This window comes from Lepisosteus platostomus, chromosome 7 (genome assembly GCF_059453375.1).
Source record: "Lepisosteus platostomus isolate fLepPlt1 chromosome 7, fLepPlt1.hap1, whole genome shotgun sequence".
Taxonomy (NCBI): domain Eukaryota; kingdom Metazoa; phylum Chordata; class Actinopteri; order Semionotiformes; family Lepisosteidae; genus Lepisosteus; species Lepisosteus platostomus.
Genome location: NC_142617.1, coordinates 36,786,573 through 36,809,944, shown reverse-complemented (window position 1 = coordinate 36,809,944; position 23,372 = coordinate 36,786,573). Strand labels below are relative to the sequence as shown.

The following is a 23,372-nucleotide window of genomic DNA, read 5'->3' as shown; positions in this document are numbered from 1 at the left end:
GAACTTCTAGTTCACACTCTAACCCTGTGAGAAAAACTAACATTTTGTTTTTGTACAGTACAAATCCAATGCTTTGCAATAATATGCATTGGATGACTTCACTCAAAAAAACGAATTGTACACATTTTCCCTAAAATTAAAATCAATATTATGTCATGGGCATGAAGGAAAATTGATAGAAGAAATATAGTCAAGGCACAGAGTGAGAAGGTCATCTGAATTATAGAGCCAGTAACCTTATATTAGCACCCCTGTAGTGACAGGAGCAGTTTTTTTATAGGTCAGTGTTCTGCTGAGGAATCCAGAACTGCATGAGTGAATCTGCACCTAGCTGAACTGCAGTCTTGAATCCTGCATCACCGGAAGATAAACAACACTGTCCTCGAGTGGCAGGACTATGTGTTTAAATGCTTTTTCTTGGAGAGTTTTATATATAAATATACGATGTAACAAGGCACACTTGAAGGAAAGTGAAAAGATCTTTAACCTACTTTCTAATTTTCATGGCCTCCCGGTTGTCGTGTCTGAAGAAATCATAAGACTTGTAGGCCTTGACAGCCTCTCTCCGATACACTCCCAGGTTAAACACTGCAGTGGGAAGACAGCAATGGTAGTGTGTACTCAGATCGTGAATGAAAGAAGCATGATGTCCAGACTGCTACGTACTCTTGCTTTTGTTAAGTGGTTTCTTGTCGATAACCAGTGAATTCCATACCGCAACAGAGGGACATGGTGAAATTGTCTCTTGGTTTCAGTTATCCACTCACCCTTGGTGGGTACGCCGATCCAGTTGAGGTAGCGCGTTAGCTTCTTGGACATGTAGGTCTTCCCCCGCGCTGGCAGGCCAATCATCACAATCACCATGGGCGAGTTGGTCATGTAGGAGGCCCATGCTGGACAGAGACAGATGGGTGAAATCGCCAGAAGTGGAGTCCATTTCATTCTCCAACTGAGCTGTGCTTGTGAGGTAACCTTTAGAGTGCCCTGACACCATGCAGGGTAGAAACATCTGCTCCCTGCTCAGTTAGATGTATACAACACGAGACAAAATTATTGGTTCAAAGTCATCCTGTGGACTGAGGTGGCCCAGTGCAAGGGGAATGCACTGCCACCTGGACCAGTTTGCAACTAAGCAAAAACAGCAATCGTAGAGATATAAATAGCTGACACACCACAGACGTGTTACCTAAACTGTAAAATGAGTCATTAGCGCAGTAAATATGTGCACCATTTACACAGCTTATCCACACAATTGCCAGTTCAACAGCTGCAAAACAATGCAATGGCAGTATCTCCCCAAACGCTGCTTTAATATGAAAACAGAGTAAAGCTTTTCCCACAGGTCCTCACTGATATTGCTCCTACAGGAACAGATTACAAACCATCATGAAGAGCAGAAAGGACTTCTACCTCAGCCTCTTGCCTTTATCAGCAAGAATCAGAGTTTATTTAAAAACGTAAACCTGTATGTCCATTATTTCAGTTACTTCTCTTGGGCTGTCTGTTTGTGATCCCAGATTCAAACCTCACATCATATCACATAATCTAATAGTTCAAATAAAACTATTTTATTAAAGTAGGGGGTGCTAGACATATATCAAGTTGGTTGTTTTCAAGAATAGTTCTTATAGTTCTTAATAATATACATCATTTATATTTCCATAGAACAAATATGGTCCAGTAAAGTGTTCTTGAGAGAAAAACTGTAGTACTGATCCTGGAAGATACTACAATGAGCCTCTTCCAATCCAGGAAAGACTTGATAAACTGTATAAATTAAGAAATAATGAATAAAAAATAAAATTAATTAAGCAATTAAGAACAAAATTGAAGCATTCTATAGTTCAGAGCCAAGATGAAAAGGACAAAGAATAACACCTACAGACACTTAATTTTCAGGTCCAGAACCAGAGCTACAAACCCATGGTGTATTACAGCACCACAAAACTCTGGTATTGTACGAGGAGGAGTTCAAGAATAAAAAAAAACTCTTAACACGATCCTTTCCAATGTATGCATCTAACTGGGACATTATCAGGACACTGAGCACCATTACCACCTCAAAAAGCAGGAAAACCAATTATTCCACCTTCATGAAAGTCTCTGACAGTATATAAGGCAACCCCAGGTACTGTTTGTTTCATGCTCTTTGCTTGATTTCATGGAGTTAAATAATGTAGCATATCTTCTTCTTCAATATTCTTCTATGAGAGTATGGAAATGACAAGGAAGTTTCTAACTGGAAAGTGCTAGAGTAAACAGAGTAGAGTAATATCGCTACACGTATTAAGACGCAGGCAGGACAGCACAGGCCAGAGGCAGCTAACCTCTCTGTCACCTCTGTCCTTGAATGACACGCCAGCGCAAACGCCAGCTCTGGCTCGGGAGCAGTTCACGAGTTCCCCAGGAGCCAGCTGCAGCTCCCTGCCAGTTTCCATCCTGGAAACCACACACGGCTCTGACTCAGCGCTGTGTCAGGCACGGCCAGCTCCACTGAGGCACACCAAGCACGACCGCATAGGTTAAACAGACGCAGAAGGTGTCAGGGGAAAGGCCGCACTTTGAAGTAGTCATTATGAACTTCTGTAAAACACACCAGAGCTTGTAACACCATTACAAGGAATAATCCTGAGGTGTCAGAACAGCTTCGGTGAGGCTCTTGAAATAGCCATTCCAACAACTTCTTATACAGCATAGTAAATTGCAGGAAAGTGGATAAAGAGGATGTGTGGCACATAAACAATTCAACAATTGACCATTTTAAACAGTAGGATTTGAAGTTTAATTTATACAGTTAAATTTCCATCTTTCTAGTACTCTAACACTAGTGCAACATTTTGGCATTCATCTGGGAACTTTTCTTTGATCGGAAAAACACTAAAGCGTATAAAAGAGTTTACGCAAGTCAATACGGATAATTAAATGTCAGTGACCATGCAGAAAATATCCCCTGTTCACTCTCCACCACTCTTGTCTTTGTTTTGGTCACAATATGTTGGCTCCTCAAAAACACACCGTCTGTCCACAAACAGTGCCAGCGTCACTTCTGTGACAGCTCAGCGGACAGCCTCGCGGTCACCTTCGCAGTACGCTGGCCACCCAGGGGAGGTCAACAGGGCCAAGGGTGCCGTCATGAGACCTTGTGCTCTTCTTGTCTCTCACGGTTGTAAATATCATAAGGGATGATCAACTGACAGCTGTTTCAAAAGAGGCAAACTGTACTGTATATATTTATAGGCTTCCTTCTGTGTCCACGCTCTTTCCCTAATTAGTTCTTTGCCGACTCTGTCCGCTACGTGAAACTTATTTGCCTACAATTTCAGATTTGTAAAATGAGCAATTCTCAACTAAATGAAAAACAAGAAAAAAAAGTAATCAATGTTTTCAGAAAATTATGCCAACACTGGCTACAAGCACACCTTGCCCCTTTCTGTCTCTTAAACAACTTGTGTATCTCCCAAAGACGGATACAAGATAAACTGCTTGCATGTGGTTAAATAAGGGCCAGAATTCACATCCAAAAACACACAGGTTCATTTACACAAATTTACTGTAAAGCATAACAAAGCGGACAGTCTAATTACTGGAGGTCACAGGAAACAGGTGGACAATAAATATTAAAAAGAGCTTGAGGTAGCAAAGAACTGCTTTGAGCCGCTCTCCGAGTACAAGTTTTGCAATCAGATTAGCCTAGTGCAGTACACAGATTCTGGACCCAACTGTAAACCACAAAAACAAACTGATATTGCAAACAGCTGGTTAAAGTAAAACTCACTTAAAAGGGCAAATAATCAACAAACATAATCTCTACTGAACAATGCTCAGATCTTTAGTTTAAAATTGTGAAGGATTCCTATCTTCCTTAAAAAAAAAAACCCTGAGTGGAAAACCGTAGGCTGGACAAGTTGTTTGAGCGCAAACCTACCTTCTGCTTATCTTTGCTTAAATTCCAGGGACGGTTTGATTGAATTGCTTTAGGAACTTTAGAAAAAAAGTGAGTGCTGAAGAGAATTTAAAGAATGCAATACAAGCCCAAACTCCACTTCTATAAAGATAATGATTACAACACTCCCAAGTATCAGTTAGGAGTCCCAAATACTCAATGCTTATTGAGTTTAATGTGTCAGCTATCTACAGTATGTCTGTCAGGGGCATGATAACCACCACAGCAGCACAAAAATGCCCCTGGACAGGTCTGAGCCAATTGTGGTTTTATATTAAAAGTAACTGGTAACTCATCAAAAATGGAGCCACGATCAGTGAGGAACAAAACCTGAAGCAGCCAGAACATACAGCATTCTCCTTTGGGTTTGTATCCATAATCAGAGATCACCCTTAAATCTGCACCTTATTTTTGCAGCTTTCTTGTGCTCATGCCATGCATTTACTTTGGTAAATGTACACCATCCCTTCCCCTCTTTACACTTTGATTACAATTTCTAAGATTTCCTACATTTTTCCATTACTTCCTACCATGGATTCACACACCTGACTTTCCTAAAGGCTCTCCTCAAAGGTGTAAGTGTTCCCCCTCCCTGACGGGGAAGAAATCGGCCGTACTTACAGCACTTTTTGTCATTGGTTCTTAACTCCATTTTCCGGGTGTCAGAGGAGTGCGATACTGCGGCCTCTCTTTGTGGAGTGGTGGCCATGGTGCTACACAAGTGCGCTGTCCGACCACCAGAAAGCCTGACATCCAGAGGCACAGTTCTAACTCTGCTGGGCCTTCATGACTCAAGACAAACAGCGACAGCTGGGCACAGGCTTCTGCAGCATCCACAAAAAGGGTTATAGAATTAATTATGGTCATAAAAAACGCTAGAATTAAGCTGCGTTAATACAATATAACCAAGTTAGTGCGAGTTATAACATTATGTACACTGATGCTGAGCCAATTATGTAGCTTGAACACAACTCTTGGCGTTAAAACAGAAAACTAATATACAACAAGGCCCCTAGACTTTCAGTTTTAGGTCATTGTCTTAAACTGTATAATGTGGTTAAAAGGAAGATGAGGAAAAAAAAAACTGTTAATGCATCAATAGATCCTAACCATAATATGAAAAGTTTAAATCACAGCCAGATAAAATGTGATGGACATTAATATTCATTACAGGGGGTTTACAGTGCAGTATAATTAAAACAATTTCTTTTTTTTTTGTGAAAGCAAAACACTGCAAACAGTTCCAAAAACAGCTTTGACACTGGAAGGAAAAAAAACGTGACTTGACTGACATGATCTTTTTGTATTACAATGAGTACTCTGACCATCTCATAGACATACCAAATAAGTCTCCACTCCACACTTAAAATTGATAGACTTTCAGGCAGCAATCCGTCAAAGAGAAGGGTCCTGTTACATCTAGCCATCTGCAGTCAGTGCAGTCATAGCAACAGCAATAAACAATTTCCTATTAATCAGGTAATAAATAACTATCGGGCTTTAGCACAAATGTCATACTGACAATTACATATTGAAACACAAAACACTTAAATACACTGCCTACAAATCTATTTATATCATTCCTTTGAATATTAACAGGAATGTTGATAATAATTGCCCTCCATTCAGTAACCCCCCAAAAACAGACTGATGTAAACGGATACCTGGTACGCAATTATTTCGGTTGCAGGAGGTTATGTTCTTTTACGGATCTTCTCCCCCCTGTGAGAAAGACAGAGGCAAACCTCCACTTTTGACGTACAGTCTGCTGTCGGTGCTTCTGTGTGAGGCAGCGAACAAGAGGAAAGATCCGGGTATAAAGAACGGGCAATGCGGCTACTACAGCAGGTAAGCAAATTCTTCGCCAGTGCCGCAGACGACCTTCCTAATGTACACCGGGTACATGAATGAAGGTGTGTCCCTACGTCACAATCTGTCTACCGTAAATCTCAGAGTACTGGGACTCCAAATACTGTGCATTACGTAAGCTTGGCTGAGAAATCTTGGCATGAGCTGTATTTGAAATGACACTCGTTCTGTACTGGCATATTTTATTTAACGGAATCATACGTAACCCAATCCAATTTAATACTGTCTTGTGTATTGTTGTGATTTTACAGTGTATCATTACAAGTATGTTGCTTTTGCATTACACATTTTAAAAATTACATTTAGTCAATGGGCGTACCAGTTGAATGGTTTCTATATTGGAAATTCTAGTTCTCAATAACTTGAAAGTATGGTAATTGTTTTGTGAATGCGCGGGGAACACCAAAAAGTAAGTTGTTTAAATTGTTTTAAACTATTATTTTAGGCAGTACGGTACGGACAGATAATAACACAGATGCTTTGTTTTTAACATTATCGTTCCTATTGCATTTTAGCGGGTTATTACGGCATCAAAAGATTAAGAAAGGTTAAGCAACACATCAGCAATTCCTTACCCACGATATGGGGTAATGCACCCATGAGAAACTAACAGCCATGTTGCCCTGTGGAGGCTTACACTACTTTCTCAATTGATGCTTTTAAAGAGAACCAGGCTGCTAACTGGATTTCTCCCAAATTTGCACTGTGAGAACCAATCGGATGCTCTCCCCAGCCGACTGGGTCTCAATAAGATCTTCGCTAACTGCGGCTCCTTTAAAAGCCAGTATGATGCAACTCTACCGGCTTCCACAGAAACCCAACCGGCCGCTTACTACAGTATTCGATAACATTTCTCTTGGCACGTTTGAGACTACTAAAACTGGAATAATAAAAAATGCTGAAAGCGCATTTCCCCCAATTTGATTGTGCTCGCAGCTACTGTATGAATAGACGGTGCATCTTCATCTGTTTTCCTTGATGAAAGATTCCGCGTCCACTGTATACAGTATGTCCCCAGTGCAGTTTCAAAGAACAGATCCAAATACAAACAGAAAGCGCTGCACCCAAAGAGCATACAACAGGGAATCCCTCCATCTCGTAATTTCTTCTTTAAACCCTGTGCCATGTCCTGACTCACGGATCGACTGGAAAATCCTCTTTGGTACTGAAGACTTACCTGTGCTGCTTTTATCTAACATTGTTCCGATAAAACATTAGAATTTATCGCAATGCAAAGATAACTTTACTACGACCAAATAATACTTGTGCTTAGCTAGACAATAAAACCAGGAGAGTAGACCGTCTTTACAACTTCACTCAGCACAGGCGCTAGAATCGCAGTTAACCGAAACTCTTACTTGCTAAAATAATAGGACACGTTGAATTAATGTGCGTTAAAATCTGATTCATAATCTGATGTCTTATTGAATGGATTTCTTGTGAAGACTTTTAAGTATTGATGTGGTGACATAAATGAACTGCAAAAACACTATTAGCCCTGTGTCTGCAAAGCGTACAAGGCTGGGTCTCTAGTGACATCTGCTGGACATTATAGGGTAGTGTTAACAGTGTATCGACTGTATTTTGCAACACTTTTTGACCACGAAATCATTAGAGACGAGAAAGGCGTGTTTTTCATGAACTGATGAAGAAAAAAGCTTTCAATCAGAGTGAGAAACTCAATAACACAATAAATGGGGCGAAATAATGTTGTTGCAGCAATATCTCAGTGTGCTAATGCTTCTGACAGTCTAATACAAACAACTGGCTTTTATGCCCTTTGTACGCTATTAACACAATTAAGACGGCAGTCTGAAGTGTCACACACTCACATCTTAATGCAACCAGACAGTTATTATTCACTACCTTATTCAACAAGAAATTCTTTGTATGTATATAAATATTATTTATAGCACTTCTCATCTTGAAGGATCCCAAAGTATTATAAGATGGGACCAACTCCATCCACTAGTGCTCCGCAGATCCCAGCTGGGTAATGTGCAGATTCCACTTGACACAGAAATTAAAGTGAATTAAGGGGGGGATTTAGGGAGGGCTGCTCTCGTGAACAGTTCCATTGCATCTTCATTAAACAAATAATTCAGGATCTAAGTCCATCATCTCACGTAAAGGATGGCTCCGCCTACAGCACTGTATCACTTGGTCACTATTATTAGGGTCCTAGTTCAGAAATTCTGGTTCAAGAGTCCAGAGCGCCACCCACTGGTTCACCATCACCAAACACTGTCTGCTTCACATTTAGTGAAATGCTACATAAAATCCGTCATTTCAAAGGCACTATTTTGTCTCTTTTTCTTATTTTAAGAAGTATGCAATTTCCTACTTACAGATACTGAAATCTGAAAAAAACTTTAATCTACACAGCGCATAATATTTCCTCGGAATATCACTGAGGTACCTAGAGCAAATGTTGTACTGCACATAACGCAAAAGAGTTCTCAGTATTGCAATACTTTTTTGATATTTTTCCAAGTGTGAAATACATTCATAAGAATACTTGAAGAAGAAGATTCACCCTAAATTACACATCAAAGGTGCAATGTTACTATTTTCTTACCCATTTAACAACCTAATTTCTTTCCCTCTCTCTTGCTTTAGTGATGATATTAATTCATTTTTTAAGCTGGCAGGCAAGTTGTTTGACAAAACTACAACTAATAAAATTCTAGTTTTGCAGAAGTATGTTAAACTGTACTGTCCTGTCTGCAACCATTTGGGGGGTAAATCAATATAACCAATAAAAAGCAAAACAACTGCAATGTATTGAGTTCCCAGCAAGTCACTATTTAGATGAAGGACATGAGTTAAAATTATTGATGTAAACCTGATGCATTTGCTTAACTGTCAAGAAGAAACCCCTAGATGTGACACTTCAGCACAACTTGAACATATATCTGTTAAACACTAAGTGGCAGAAGAAAGCAGAAATGAATGTGTACCTTTGTAATAGAAATCGCTTACTGCATATATGTGAATTATGTGCCTCCCCCCACAAGCAGCATGTCCCTTCAACTCATAAAAAGCATTATTCAAAGGAATACAACGCAGGAAATACTACAAAATAGTCTTCAACAAATTCTGCTCCTGAGCAAAAGATGTCCAAATTGCCAAAATAAAAAGTATTTAGCACAATGCCGTGAAAAAATAACTACTTTGAGGGTTCATTATAAAGCATAATGCTTTGGACGGACACTTTGAGGGCATTATGACGGGGACACTATACTGTAAACAGGCGCCGTCCTTCGGATGAGACGTAAAACCGAGGTCCTGACTCTCTGTGGTCATTAAAAATCCCAAGGTGTTTCTAGAAAAGAGTAGGGGTGTAACCCCAGCGTCCTGGCCAGATTTCCCATTGACCCTTACCAATCATGGCCTCCTGATAATACCCATCTATGCATTGGCTTCATTACTCCTGCATCTCCAGGTGGATGCTGCACATTGGTGGTGGTGGAGGGGAGTCCCCATTACCTTTAAAGCGCTTTGAGTGGAGTGTCCAGAAAAGCACTATATAAGTGTAAGCAATTATTATTATTATTATTATTATTATTAATGTGTTCTGCCCCTTTAAAGCAATAGGCAAAGGCTCTGAAGTGAGTCCAGCCTCCTGCTGGAAGCCAGCAGAACTGCCTTCCAATGAGGATGTAAGAGGTATGAGAGGGTGTGGCATCAAACTGATTGATATGATGATACTGAATATGATTGACTTTGGCTGGAAACCTTTCAAGCATTTCTGCCACAGGGTGAGTATTCATTTGTTTGGTAGTTCTAGACATCTTAACCTGAACAGCAATGTAAGAGCCAGCAGCCATATCACTCTGCAACTCACAACTGGCAAGCCACTGAAGCTAAGCAGGTGTGAGCCTGGTCAGTACCTGGATGAGAGACCTCCTGGGAAAAAGTAAGGTTGCTGCTGGAAGAGGTGTTAGTAGGGCCAGCAGGGGGTGCTCACCCTGTGGTCCATGTGGGTCCTAATGCCCCAGTATAGTGATGGGGACACTATAGTGTATACAGGCGCCATCCTTCAGATGAGACATAACACCGAGGTCCTGACTCCCTCTAGTCATTAAAAATCCCAGGGTGTTTCTTGAAAAGAGTAGGGGTGTTACCCTGGTGTCCTGACCAAATTTCCCATTTGCCCTTACCAATCATGGCCACCTAATAATCCCCATCTATGAATTGGCTTCATTACTGATACCACTGATAGCTGATGTGTGGTGAGCGTTCTGGCGCACTATGGCTGCCGTCCCATCATCCAGGTGGATGCTGCACATTGGTGGTGGTGGAGGGGAGTCCCCATTACCTGTAAAGCGCTTTGAGTGGAGTGTCCAGAAAAGCACTACAGTGTAAGCAGTTATTATTATTAAGAGAAACTGGAATGCTTCCAGAGTGTTGTCTATAGCTGGAACAGATTTAAATCTGGGTCCTGCAGAGCTCTTTGGAGTGTGAAACTCCAATTGGTGGCAAACAGCAAGAGAACTTTCTAGAGACCACAAAAGCAGGATGCGCTTGAATCAGCCCATAGAGCCTGCCAACTGTCCTCTTGCAGTACATGGATAGGAAGAGGTACTGTTGATGTTATTCAGCCCATCTGTTTGCAGATTGAGAATGCAGATTTCTTGAGCACGATACGAACGACTGTGGCTGAGCTGCAAACTGATAAGTTTATACAAATTGACCATTCAGATTTTTCAAAAAGGTATTTTTCAGCATGTGACACCCCTGTTAAACAAATCTGAGGGAAAAAATAGTTGGAAAGACCAGTTTTATTTACAGAAAGACACCACTGGACTGGCATATTAAATACAATATTGACCAAAAGCTTAGACAATCTTACCTAATATTAATAAACTGATATAATGGCTTAAGCAAAAAAGGCAATAGTTTCATTCTAAAACCTTGCCCTAAATGTTATATGTGACCTCCAGCCCAATCTTCAATCCCAGGCCTATAGTGCAAATGCTAACCTTATCATACTATATAGCACCTGACCCCAAACTTAAATGTACACTCTAACCAAACCTAATCCTACATCCAACAATAAACTCATGAGTGTACAGTGATATCGGTCAGCTCTGATGACACATCAGACTATTTTCTGACCTCAATGCTGACCCTAGCTCTGCTACCCAGTCCTGACTACCTCTTTTCCAACTGATGTAAAAGCAACGATCGACAACGATCTTATTTCGCTTAGGCTAAAATGCCATTGAACCGTAGTTTGTAGTAACAGGTACTGTAGGTTAATACTTAATAACGAAATAAGGACAAACACCAGTTCGTGCAACCACAAAGAAGGTCGTTATATTTAATTTACACTTAATGCAACATTGCAAGCTCGCTTTGATCTTCAGAATGAACTGCACTATTTCAGCAGTTGTGTGTATCTGACACCGCCCTTACACATTGAATACCAGTTACAGTGCAGCGCATGGTTTCGTTTTGTGAATACGCCTTGCATGAACGTGAGGCTGCACCCTTAATCGCAAAGTCCGATTGCAAGGAATGCAGACTGTAACTCAAAATCCGATTCCTTCATTTTTAAAGGCCGACGTTTTCGTTCACTGGTGGGTGAAAGAGAGCATTAACGCTGTGAATAACGTCCACACATTTAAAAAAAAAACAATTGCCACCTCACCTTTCCTGGAAGGAACTGACATCTTGTAGCACCAAGGCTCGACAAATCCACTCCCATTTACTTCGCAAACGTCAGAAATGACGCCTATTTAGCTGGTGATCTGGGTAATTAGCACAGTTAAACTAATTTCTCCGTATGAGCAAATATTACAGTGATACAATAAAGTGAATGAAGGATAGGTCAATCGTAGCGGTTAAGATTAATGTGTCCATTATTTGACGCCGTTTACGTTTAGGCTAAACAGAGCTGACAGAAGTGGACTAAGCTTTTCTTTTCTGAAATGCGTCCAAAATCCATATCCCCAAAAGAAACGACTCACTGAAAACGAGCATCCAACTCCGATTTCCTCTCAAAAATCCTCACCTTCAGCTGTTCTTCACAACAGGGGTTTAAATTGACCGTTTTTGTGTTGAAATGTATTTGGGAAGATTTTTTATAACTACATAATGAAGTACGATAACAAATAATTTTGAGTCCGTTTCTATTTATTCTGCAACACGATGTGCGATTAGACACTATTATTTGTGTAGTTAAAACAAGTAAAATAATAAATGGTACATTTATTATTAGACATTAGAGATGCAACAGAAATGAACGAGAATCTGAACAGAAGACTTTACATAAAAAGATGTTTTATGACAGACACTTGCAAGCTTTTAGAGACGAAGACAAAGACTAATCACAGAAGCAGCCTAATGATTATCCATACCCCGTTTTTAAACATTAAAAAGGCAAAACAAAAGGGTGATTATACAGCCTTGCAGTTTGCAATCGTGAATTATCCAGTCTAACAAAAATAAAAACTGTAACTGTTACAGAAAAGGGGAGTTTTTTCCCCTAATCATATATCTATCTAAGATCAAATTTGCTTTCTTGTAAAATGAAAGTAAACTGAATAAACAATTGCTGAGTTTTGCAACAGCTGGACTTCTAACCAGCTAGTAATTCACCTTTGCAAATCCGTACGGCCCACAGGTCCGCCCATCTATACGTCACAGTTTTGTGTGCTCACAGAAACAAGTGACGAACTACACACGCAGTGCCTTTGAACTATTTATTGTCTTGGAGAGAAACCGGGTGGGAGAGTGCAGGTAAAATAATTACTGTGATTTTAATATAGTTAAAACTCCGAAATGTAGCGATGGATTTAATGTAAGCGTTTCAGAATTGGTAGGTTTTGGATATACGTAGTTTTGAGCGGAAATGTACTTTTATGATTTGTTTCTTATAGACCATGCTGCAAGCAGGCATGATGGCTTACTCACCAAAAAACAAAGCCGATTTTCAAAACTCACAGTGCAATAATTAGCATCCCATACATCTAGTTATTCTTCCACTGAACCGTGCAGAGGAATTTACAGCTTAGCACTCGTGTTCTTGATTCTTAAGTCCGTTTACGAAACAATACGTAACCCTGAATATCGTGGAAAACATTTAAGAAATGATTTATTTTCTGGTTTTTAGATACTGACGCCACAAGAAATACAACTATTGTCGCACATTACGTGAAAACAACTGTAGTGGAACCCTACGAATTGCTAGTACTGTAGGTATCAAGCCCCTGGTTAACTTCAGTGAAAAATCTTCCGTTCCGCTGAAACAAACTACTGCACTGTATAATGTTAACCACAGGAAAAAACATAAGCCTTACACGCAGGCATTACTTGTACATAGAAAGGCATGGATTGTTATCGGCATTTTTTATAGTATTACAAGTTTATCATCACTTAGTGGATTCAAAATATTAATCTTTCAATCAACACCTTGGAACACACCGCTTAACTGCAAGTACCACAGTCTGTAGCAACCTTGAAAGACAAGATTATAATAATTTCTTAAGATGGATAACGTTTATGTAAGTGTTTAAAAATTTAATCGACCATAATATATATTCTACAAATGCTCAACAAAAAGGTGCTTCATAAAGCAGTGATTGTTGTAAAATTTTAAATACCAAAATAAAAAAAAATGTCCATAGTTAACTTTTTATTGAGCAAAAAAAATGAGTTAACTGACATTACGTGTGCAGAGAAAAGGGAGGGGTGGGCAGTACAAAGCGAAGATGAAGTAGGATTGTGTGTGGATTTGTCTGTTGTTCGCTTTCAGCAGTCGTGAGCATTTTCATCTCTTTGGCACTGGGGTAGCCCTTTGTGTAGGAAAGGGTTTGAAAATGTTTTCACTGTGTGCTATACACCCGTGGTTGTATGATTATTATACTGTTTGGCATTTCACTTTCTCTGGACGAGTCCTGAAGGCTCCAGGAATATTATTGTAAAATATCGTAGAGGCCTACATTGTTGCTGTCTAGAAACGTTGGGGAACATCAATGTTTTTGAATTCACCAGGTAATGGGAACTGATCCAGAACAAACTTGAAACTGTATAGTTTAAATAAAGTTGCAAATCCAAAAGTCTTTTTAATGAACATACCTGCTACACTCTTAGAACTGAAGCAGAAATGCCTTAATAAAACATTTAACAAGATCGAGAACTACAGCAGGTGGCGTTCTTACAGGGTTGTATTATAAGATTCTTTTTATGTCCTGATTTTGCAGAACTGAGAGAGCTGAGGATGTTGCGTCTGCGTTGCAAGGCTAAGAATGGGACTCACCTGATGCAGGGCCTCACTCAGCTGTCCTGTGTGCAGGAGCTGAAGGACAGGGTGGCCGAGCTGACAGGCATTCCCTGCGAGGTGCAGAAGATCATGGTAGGATACCCTCCGTCTAGCCTGGACCTCAGCAATGGAGACGCCCACCTCAAAGACTACCCAATCAAGTCAGGTACCTGGGAAATAGAGTCCCCCTTAGTGGAACGCAATTATGCTTTTAAAAATGTATATATAAAGGGACGGTCTGCAATGGATTCGCATCCTTGCCTTTTGCCCATTGCTTTGTGGGATAGGCTCCTTTTCCCTCGCGATCCTGTGTTGGATAGAGCAGTTAATGGATGGGGATGATGTTTGGTTGGTGGAGGGGTGCGACTTACTTCTCATTACAGGTCAAGGTCACTGTTGTCTGATGTTATGTTTCAGTCAAAATTCATCTATCCTGGAGCTTGGTAAACTCACCATTCTTGATCTTTCCAACCAGTGGAGAGAGAGAAAACTAGAGTGAGTAGTATAGATAGTTTTGTCACCGACAGAGAATAATACTGTTTCATTGAGCTCCTTCTAAGCCTGGAGTTTACAGAGCTTTGCTTTCTGAGAATGGGGACTTATCCTATTTTTCCAAACTGTTTTCCCTCAGGGCTGATGTACATGGGGGGTATAAATCTCAGCCTTCTGCATGAGAACCCAGATCAAGGCCCGCGTAATTCCGCAAAACCTAACTTAACCAAACACTGCTTTTCGTGTGCTCTGTTTTGTGCTTGGTGTTGTGTGGTTTTCTGTACCATCTTAAAGGGGAACTGCAGTCCCAATTTCTCAGACAGGCTATTTTGTTGTCTTGCTAACAAAATAAATTGATTGGTGGTATCTCAGAATTGGTAAAATGTTGAATTAAACATACAATCGTGCACTTTGTGAATGTACTGTATAGTTGCCATGTTGTCAAGAGTTCGTGAGAATTGTAACATGAAGCAGCCCTTCCTGCTCACAAGTCGCTGTAATGATTAAAGGAATGTGATGTACGAGTGAAGGATGAACTAAATGCAGGTTGTACAGAGGACATTTAACTGCAGAAATGTTCCAGCATGATCTTTGTGCAGAATTAACAAATAAGTTGAGAGCAATATTTCTATTGGATTTCAAGAGATATTCACAATCCTGGTTGTTTACAACATAATAGGGCTGCTTTTGTTTTGTTGCCTCATACTGAATTGCAGACAATGATGGCAATATGGCACTGCCCATACCTGGAAATTGTCTATTTTGTGATGTAAGTAGGAGGTTTAAAACAATTCTGTGTACTTTTTACTTTCCATTAGGTTTGAAATGCACTCATCAATACTGCTTCTTTCTAACCCCGGATTATAAAAGTAACAGTTCCACTTTAATGAGGCTCCTCTTGGTATGATTATTGCGCACAGGAATTCCACAGTGCAGTTCACAGTAGATTTGCAAACTAAATGACCAATATAGGAGAACGTCCTTACTGTAGAGGTCATAGGTTGATTTAGTCAGCAACATTATTTCTGAGGCCTTATCAGATCTCGGAAGCAAAGCTAGGCCTGGTTAGTACTGGTATGGGAGACCTCCATGGATCCCAGGTTGGTGCTGCCAATATACTGTAAGAATATTGGCTCAGTTAGCTAAGAACTGATGCACACCACAAGTACGAATGGTGAAGAAAAATGTACAAACAAAAAAGCACGACACCTTGCTACATGACCTTGTTGTCTTGCTCTGTGATTGTACCCCTGAATCTGCAGGAGACACCCTGATTGTGGAAGAAGAGAAGAGCAAGCCGAAGCCCCAGCCTTCTGCCTCAGTGACGAAAGGCGGCGCGATGGATGGGCTGCAGAAGGAGTTGAGCCCTGTGCTGGCAAGGCGCGTGGTTCCTGCAGACAACTCCTGCCTCTTCACCAGCGTCTTCTATGTCGTAGAGGGGGGCGTCTACGACCCGTCCTGCGCTCCAGAGATGCGGGGTCTCATAGCGCAAATTGTGGCCAGCGACCCGGCCTCGTACTCGGAGGCGGTCTTGGGGAAGTCGAACGAGGACTACTGCAGCTGGATCAGGAGGGATGACACCTGGGGCGGCGCCATCGAGGTGTCCATCCTATCCAAGTTCTACCAGTGCGAGATCTGTGTGGTGGACACGCAGACAGTGCGGGTGGACCGTTTTGGGGAGGACGCCGGCTACAACAGGAGGGTCTTGCTCATTTACGACGGGATCCACTACGACCCCCTCCAGAAGGAAATCCCCGGCTCGGACACGCCCCCCCAGACCATCTTCTCCACGGCGGACGACATCATCCTGGCCCAGGCTCTGGAGCTGGCGGACGAGGCGAGGAGGAAGCGGCAGTTCACCGACGTCAACCGCTTCTCGCTGCGGTGCATGGTGTGTCAGACCGGCCTGGTGGGACAGGCAGAGGCTCGGGAGCATGCCAAGGAAACGGGACATACCAACTTCGGGGAGGTGTGAGTCACGCTTGCTCGCGCGCTCTCCCTGTCCCCGAGGTGCATTCTTCTACCTCACTACCCTAGCATAGTTCTTGGGTCCTTGTGGACATACTGTACCAAGATCCGTTAGTCCAGTAGTCAGTGTTACATTCAACTAAAGTGAACTAAGCTAAAAACCAACATGGCTGCTTTGCTAGGGCTTGAATCTAGTTGATTTTGTTTTTTTCAGGTCACGGTTATTATTGTATGTGCTGCAGATCATATTATCCTGCTTGCGTAACAAGGTGCATCTGTTGCTAAGCCCACAAGACTTTGATATTGAAACCAAAATCCTGAGGTGAGACATGTGCCTCTAGTCTCTTATTCCTAAAAAAGTGCAATAGCACCACTGCAGCACCCTTTTTGGTTTCATCCTATTTTTCATGAAGATTTAGTTTTCCGTTTTAAAGGACCCTCTTGTTATCTATCTGGTGTATGGCCGTTTAAATTATGAAACTTGAGGCTTTGGCGCTGAACAGTTGAACAGCGTGTTTTTATTTTAAAAAAGGATGTTAACCCCAGGTATTTGAAAACAATGTCAGAATTGTATTTTTTGACTTTGTGCCTCAGTACCTGGGCATGATAACTAAGTATTAGATCAAACATTTATGAAACACATCAGCTTATATAGGGAAGATTGCAGTTCTGAAAAATATCATAGTATTAAATATTGTTCCATCTGCTCACTCAGAAGCTTAAACTTTTCTGTTTTATTGTTAGAATTATAGAGAATTTGCCATGCATCAAAACTGCCAAAATGAATGTGTCTGAAACTATCAAAACACTTAAAAAATCTGCAGAGTATGATTTCCTTTGCAGTAAGAGTTTCCTTCTTGAAATGTATGGTTTATTTAAGGTGAGAGCATTTAACTGAGTTCTTTCTCTTACAGACTGAGTTCTATATTTAACTACTTTTGCAACTAAATCCTATTATAGGTCGTGATATCATGCAGGAAAGGCAATTTATTACATTAAAAGTGGCCTTGAAGTGTTAATTTTGCCCATTAAATTACCAACAACTTTATTCTTTCAGGAGACAGGAGAGTCGACTCCTAATTCTAGAGGTCTGGAGAATTTGCAAGGTTTCTATGTCCTTATAAAAAGAGCTGAGCAGTTGTTATGTTGGTTCAATTAAGCTAATATAATAGCAAACTTATTTACATTAAGGGCTGTGTCTGAAACCCTGCACATATGCCACTCCACGAACCATTTCTGAATTTCAAAAATAAGCATACATTATGACATATAACCTGTTGCTTATATAAACCCATTTTTCCCTTTTTATTGAATTGTACAGTTTTAGGCAGATAATGTAAGAATGCTTATCACATTACCATTGCGATTCTGAAGACAAAGCTGCATGGGTTTTCTTATCTGCTACTGAAAGAGTTTCAGATTTTAGGTAGACAAGCATGCAATATACAGCATTGTGTTTGGATTTGGTGCTATTAAAAATCTTAGTTTAGAAATCTACAGTTGTGGCTTTTTCAGCAAAGCATTAAAATAGTTGGATTTTCTATGAACTGAGAGGAGTGATAGATGTAGAGTTTCTGTGCTTCTTGACATGTTAAAAGTTTACATACATAGATGACGCTCTGAAACAGAGTTGGGTACTGTATATGAGCTTTTCCTTATGCAGAGTTCTCAAAGTCTTTCACTGAACATTTTGCACTGTAATTTGAAAATACCGAGAGAAATTAAAGACTCTCGATGAACATTGAGCCAGTGAGCCATGTGTAGGTTACCCGTATTCAGACACTTGAATATAAACTGATCTGTGTTGACTGCCAGAAGGCACAAATGTCGTTCAAAAGAGGGCAGGAGAACGTATGGTTAGGTTTTTCATTTGTCATTGTTACTGTGGTGTATCTTAGTAACTGTAGCCAGAGATCTGATTAGATCCAGTTGCATTGACTCCCCTAGAAAAATAATTGGGGGAAGGGAGTTAAATACCGGAAACATTGCATTTGGTATTTTATGAGATCGACTGACGGGATGATAACTTTTTCTATTGCATTCAAGGCACTGAGTCGGCTTAATTCTTCTGTGCTTATATTTCAGGGATACACCATCTCCAAAATTATATATGATTTTAAATCTCTAATTTTGTTACAGGGCCTCCTGACCTGTATTGAACTTTTATTGTTATGGAACTGTGTGGTCAGATTTTAATCTAACGGATCTCCTTCAGGTCTAAAATAAAACTTTTAAAAGATGTAGCACTACTTTTAAATTTCTAAAGAATGCTAATGACTAGGTTTCACTGAAAATGTCTTGGGATGTGTTCTCATTTATTTAAAAAAATGTGATGGGAGTAGTTAGTATTTTCTATTTTTATATATACTCTCACTCATGGCTGGAAGTTTCAAGTAGTACATTTAATTACCTTTAATTGACCAGATTTAGAATTTCTTAACTATGCTATGAAAACAAATGTGTTTGTGGCGCATGTGAATGAACCACGGTGTTCATTGGGTATTTTAAAACACAATAGTTACTACTCTTAAGTATGAATATTATAAAGTACTTAACTCGCACAAGCTTTTGGTTTTCATCTGCAAAGAGTGATGTGGAGAATGAAAATGTAAAGAAATTAATTTCTGCATTATGTATTTTTATTATTGTTTCTTTGTCTTCAACAATGCAGAATATAAAGCAAGATCGTGCAGTACGTTGAGAAATTTAATGTTAGCAGTACTTGGAGCTTTTCACCAGGAATGCCACTGTATATGTTGGTGTAATCTAAACCTCTGTCAAAACTGAAACATGGCTTTAAAACGTTGTTCTCTATTCACAGTAACTCCACATGCATGGATACGCAAGCCTATGAACCCATTACATTTACTCACAGCTTCTGAATGTTGCACATCAAGCACTATAGAGAAACACTACTGGTTTTACCTGATGTTTCATTATTGTGTTTCTTTGAATTTAATAGAACATGTTGAGATTGATTCTGTATGTTTAATGAGTCCTTTGCAGTCTGGAAACACTGCTGGAGGTATCTGGCTTGGGGGTCTGGTAGTGATGCAGGAGAGCCAAACACACCTGCTCTAAGGGGATTTAATTACGTTGTAAATGCAGCAGTTATGTTTGGCATTGCACTCAATTAAAAATCATTTATTTTGACTTGCTATTGCTTGTGAAAATAGCTCTTATTTCTGATCGCATGATATTGTTCACCTTGTATGCCAACAGAAAACAAGCTGCCCCCTTGAATTTCTGGAAAGAACTGTAGGATCCATCTGAGCTGTGTCAAGTGCCTATGTTTTAACCTAGTACTAGGGTAACCAAATGTAAGAATTCATTCAATCTAGCAGAATCTCTGGCACTGTATTACACACAAACCCATCTGCAACTCTCTGCATTGATCCGAAACAATCCTGTTTTCTCTTGTTCCAGACTCCCATCTCCTTTTTTGAGGCTCAAATTGGACTCATGAAGATAGAATATAAATATTAGTAATTAAAAGAAGTACATGGGCATCCCTTTTTTTTTCTTGTGTTGAGGCTACTTAAAGCCATTGTTCACAACACAAAAAAATACAGAATACAGCTGAATGTTAAATGTTGAAGCAGTTTACCAGAGCAAAAAATAAGTCTTATAATTGCGTTAATTTTATTTGTTGCCATCGCAATTTATTCCAGATGCATTTGAAGTAATTTGTGAGTTCATGTCAAAATGCTGATTTTTGTTACTTGGTATGTCAGCCACTATCTTTTGACTCTTATTTTAACAATGTTTGCACCACCTATGACAAAAGTGAGGTTACACACTGCAGTGTTATTTTATAATGCTGGATATAAGCATAGTACCTTTTGGAAGCAAAATAAAAAGAATTAGAAAAAAATAAAGTCTTTCTACTTTTGTCTGTTTCTAAATTAGCTTTCTGTAATGTGATTAGCTTGCATGAACAAATTCTCAGGTCTGTGTTTGCATTAGAAATATATTTCTAATTCATTGTGCAGGGCAGTTTTGCACGTTACCATTGTAAAGATTAAAAAGTATGAGGATCACCTATACAGAAGTAAGATCCTATGGAATAGCTGACATGGATCAAGCATATACAGTAATGTGGTGTAGTTATGCCTAGCACCCTATTCTTCACAGCTAGGCTCTGGGCAGATGCTGCCCTTCCTAGGAATAAGAAGCTTTCTTACAATGGATAATGGACACTGTATATGAATGTATAGTGTAATGAATGAAGCGTTTACAGGCAACTCAATTCCTTGAAGGAAAGCTTCATACAAGTTTTTAGGTACTTTCCAACCAGAATCTAGTTGACATGGGTTAACATCTTACCAAATAATTTCATTTACGTATTTACGTATCTGCGCTAGAATGAAAATTCAAAGACATCAGGTTCTTGAGGACTGCCAATGATGACTTTCACCTAAGATGAACACGAGGAATTTCCAATGTAATCCATTCATCCATCCATTTTCTAATGCCAGTACATCGCAGGGCACGCACAGGCATTCACACCAGGGCCAGTTTTCCCAGAAGCCAATTAACCTACAGTACCAGTATGACTTTGGACTGTGGGTGGAAACTGGAGCACCCTGAGACAACTCACACAGATGCGCTGAGAACATAAACTCCATGCAGATTGCTCCCCAAGTACAGGAGTTAAGGCCAGAGCTACGAGGCAACAATGCTAACCACTGTACAACTGTGCCACCTTTTCAATGTTATAATAATATCAAAATCAACAGTTAATGTCTTTAATTCATCTGCTCTGAGACACCTGGTCAGTCGTCCAACAAATAACCTGTTTTAAGTGGTATGACCCTTTATTTGTGGATGTTACAAAGGTTGGGCTGGTCTTTGAGGAGGAAACAGTATTTTTGTGTATAATCAGAGTTTGCAATGCACATTTTCTCTTCCTGCCTTTGTTTCCAGGTGGAAACTGCCCACGTCGAGCCCCGTCATTCACATGTCTCACTGCATCCTACATACATAACTGCAGATATCTGGAGTCTTTTTAACAGAGGACACCCACAAATCACACAATTCAAATTCATGCAGGTTTTTCAAGTTAGCTCCAGCCAAAGGCAGACTGAAGTAACCGCTAAATAAATAAATAAAAATACAGCTAAAAGTAGGTGGTGGTAAGAGCAAGACTAATAATGCCTAATACTTATGTTTAAGTATTAAAAACAATAATATGGCACATATAAATACGTAAATATGTTCCCAAATATAAAACATTGTTTATCATTTTAAAATATTTAAAATATTTTTTTTTGAGCAGGTCAGTTTGTCTTTGTAATTACAGTAGGTTGTGTGTTGATTCTGCAGAAGGTTTTTGGTAACAGGTTACTCACGTGAATAATTGAATGTCCATTTTTGACAAAAACAAGTACTGTGTCCTAAGGATTTATAATATGGGTTTGTTATGGCTGTGTGCTGTTCACAAGGGGATTTCCAAAACAAAAAAGTAATTGATTTTTGAATAATTGAAGGTACAGTCTTATAGAATTTTAATCATTATCACTTTAAAACACTTTTTCATTACTTTTAATATTAATGGGCACTAGGCATCTTTAAATGCCCAAAAGTCTTTATAAATCCATAATTGCTGGTCATTTAACTATAAAAGCTCTGCCTCATCATGCGATCACACAGGACGTATAAATGGGTATGACCTAATCTTGAGTCAATGTGCATCTTGGTTTCTTTGTTAATGAAATGTATATATATAGGTTTTGTACGAGCACCATCTGTGCCTAGTTTAATAATGCTCAATACTGAACAACCCTGAAAATGACAGAAGCCTATTAGTGTCACAGAGAAGTCAGTGGCATATGGAGAATATCCATGAAATTGAAATAAATGAATGCTTCTCAGGCATTTTCCACATGGAGATGTCACAGGCTGTTCAACCCAACCCCCCTAATAAGTTGTTGTGCATTTAAGCATTAAGTAATGTAGATAGTTCACATATTCTGAAATGCTTACATCACACAATCTTCATAAAAATATTCTGAAATAGAATATGAGATTATGAGATAGATCTCATAATGGCCTTGTAGCTCTGATAAAGATGCCATTTACAGATATTGACTATAATGAATACAGAACTTCCTTTGTAAATTGACAGAACACTGACAAATGTACTGTACAAATTTGTTTCCACTTATAAAGTCTTGATTTAAATGATTTGCCAAGTTTTATTTTCTATGCAAGCCTATTAGCACTACAGAGACAAAACAGGGTTCAGTACACTTCAGTTCCAATGTATACTATATGGTCTGACACTCGTCATTCTACAAGATACAGTAAAATACTGTAGAGTGTGTGGATAGTTCCGTCTCTAAAGCTGGTCTATATTCAGTGGGTAGGGCATATGTTACACCTCAGATTCTTCTGTACCACAGCACCACAGCACAGATCTATGGAAGCTAATAATGACCTGTGTAATGTATTCCAAAGATTTAAATGGGATTATGTCATTTCCAATTTACTTGGATTAGACTAAAAGTTATTTTGACTAATCTTTTACCTTTATACAGGATTTGAAGAAGGTGTGGATGTTGAATAATTTTTGCTTTCATGTAGATGCACACAATGAGGAGTTGAAACACATTCTCTGGTTTAAAGTAAAGCCTTACGTGTGTTTGGAAAAGGACCTCTCTTCCCACAACCTTCACCCTCTGAAACATAGGAGATTAGCCTCGTCTGCCTTTTTTTTCTTCGCTCTTGCTCATTGTGCTGATTGTGCAAAAGTTTTTGTCTTTGTACCAATATCCATGAAATTGAAATAAATGAAAACTTTGCAGTCATTCTCCACACAGAGATGTCACG

General features: G+C 39.6%; 2 protein-coding genes across 10 annotated transcripts in view; one reads left to right on the top strand and one right to left on the bottom strand.

Annotated features, from left to right (window-relative positions):
• The window catches only part of pfkfb2b (6-phosphofructo-2-kinase/fructose-2,6-biphosphatase 2b), a 35,872-nt gene extending 24,303 nt beyond the window's left edge, over positions 1-11,569 (bottom strand). For 3 of the 6 annotated variants that reach the window (XM_088640109.1, XM_088640107.1, XM_088640110.1), the window contains exons 1-4: positions 5,608-5,859; positions 4,565-4,767; positions 768-893; positions 492-588 (exon numbers count right to left, since the gene is read on the bottom strand). In XM_088640109.1, coding sequence (XP_088496235.1) covers positions 492-588; positions 768-893; positions 4,565-4,652 — 311 coding nt within the window. In that variant the 5' untranslated portion in view covers positions 4,653-4,767; positions 5,608-5,859. Of the gene's footprint in view, positions 1-491; positions 589-767; positions 894-4,564; positions 4,768-5,284; positions 5,371-5,607; positions 5,860-11,468 lie in introns of those variants that run through there. The other 3 variants (XM_088640108.1, XM_088640112.1, XM_088640111.1) reach the window with 3 other exon arrangements.
• Positions 11,570-12,461: 892 nt separating this feature from the next.
• yod1 (YOD1 deubiquitinase) lies at positions 12,462-20,419 on the top strand. 4 transcript variants are annotated; one of them, XM_088640102.1, is made up of 3 exons: positions 12,462-12,559; positions 14,023-14,247; positions 15,836-20,419. In XM_088640102.1, the coding sequence occupies exons 2-3, from the start codon at positions 14,040-14,042 to the stop codon at positions 16,546-16,548; spliced, it is 921 nt and encodes a 306-aa protein (XP_088496228.1). In that variant the 5' UTR covers positions 12,462-12,559; positions 14,023-14,039; the 3' UTR covers positions 16,549-20,419. The 4 variants fall into 4 exon arrangements, with proteins under 4 accessions (XP_088496228.1, XP_088496229.1, XP_088496232.1 ...); XM_088640103.1 differs by lacking the exon at positions 12,462-12,559 and adding an exon at positions 12,562-12,638; XM_088640106.1 differs by lacking the exon at positions 12,462-12,559 and adding an exon at positions 12,585-12,620.
• The last annotated feature ends 2,953 nt before the right edge of the window (positions 20,420-23,372 follow it).

Excerpts from the sequence above, each read along its gene's own strand:
- yod1 (XM_088640102.1), top strand. The coding sequence starts at position 14,040 with ATGTTGCGTCTGCGTTGCAAGGCTAAGAATGGGACTCACCTGATGCAG. Across the intron at positions 14,248-15,835 it reads AGACTACCCAATCAAGTCAG|GAGACACCCTGATTGTGGAA; the intron begins GTACCTGGGAAA and ends CTGAATCTGCAG.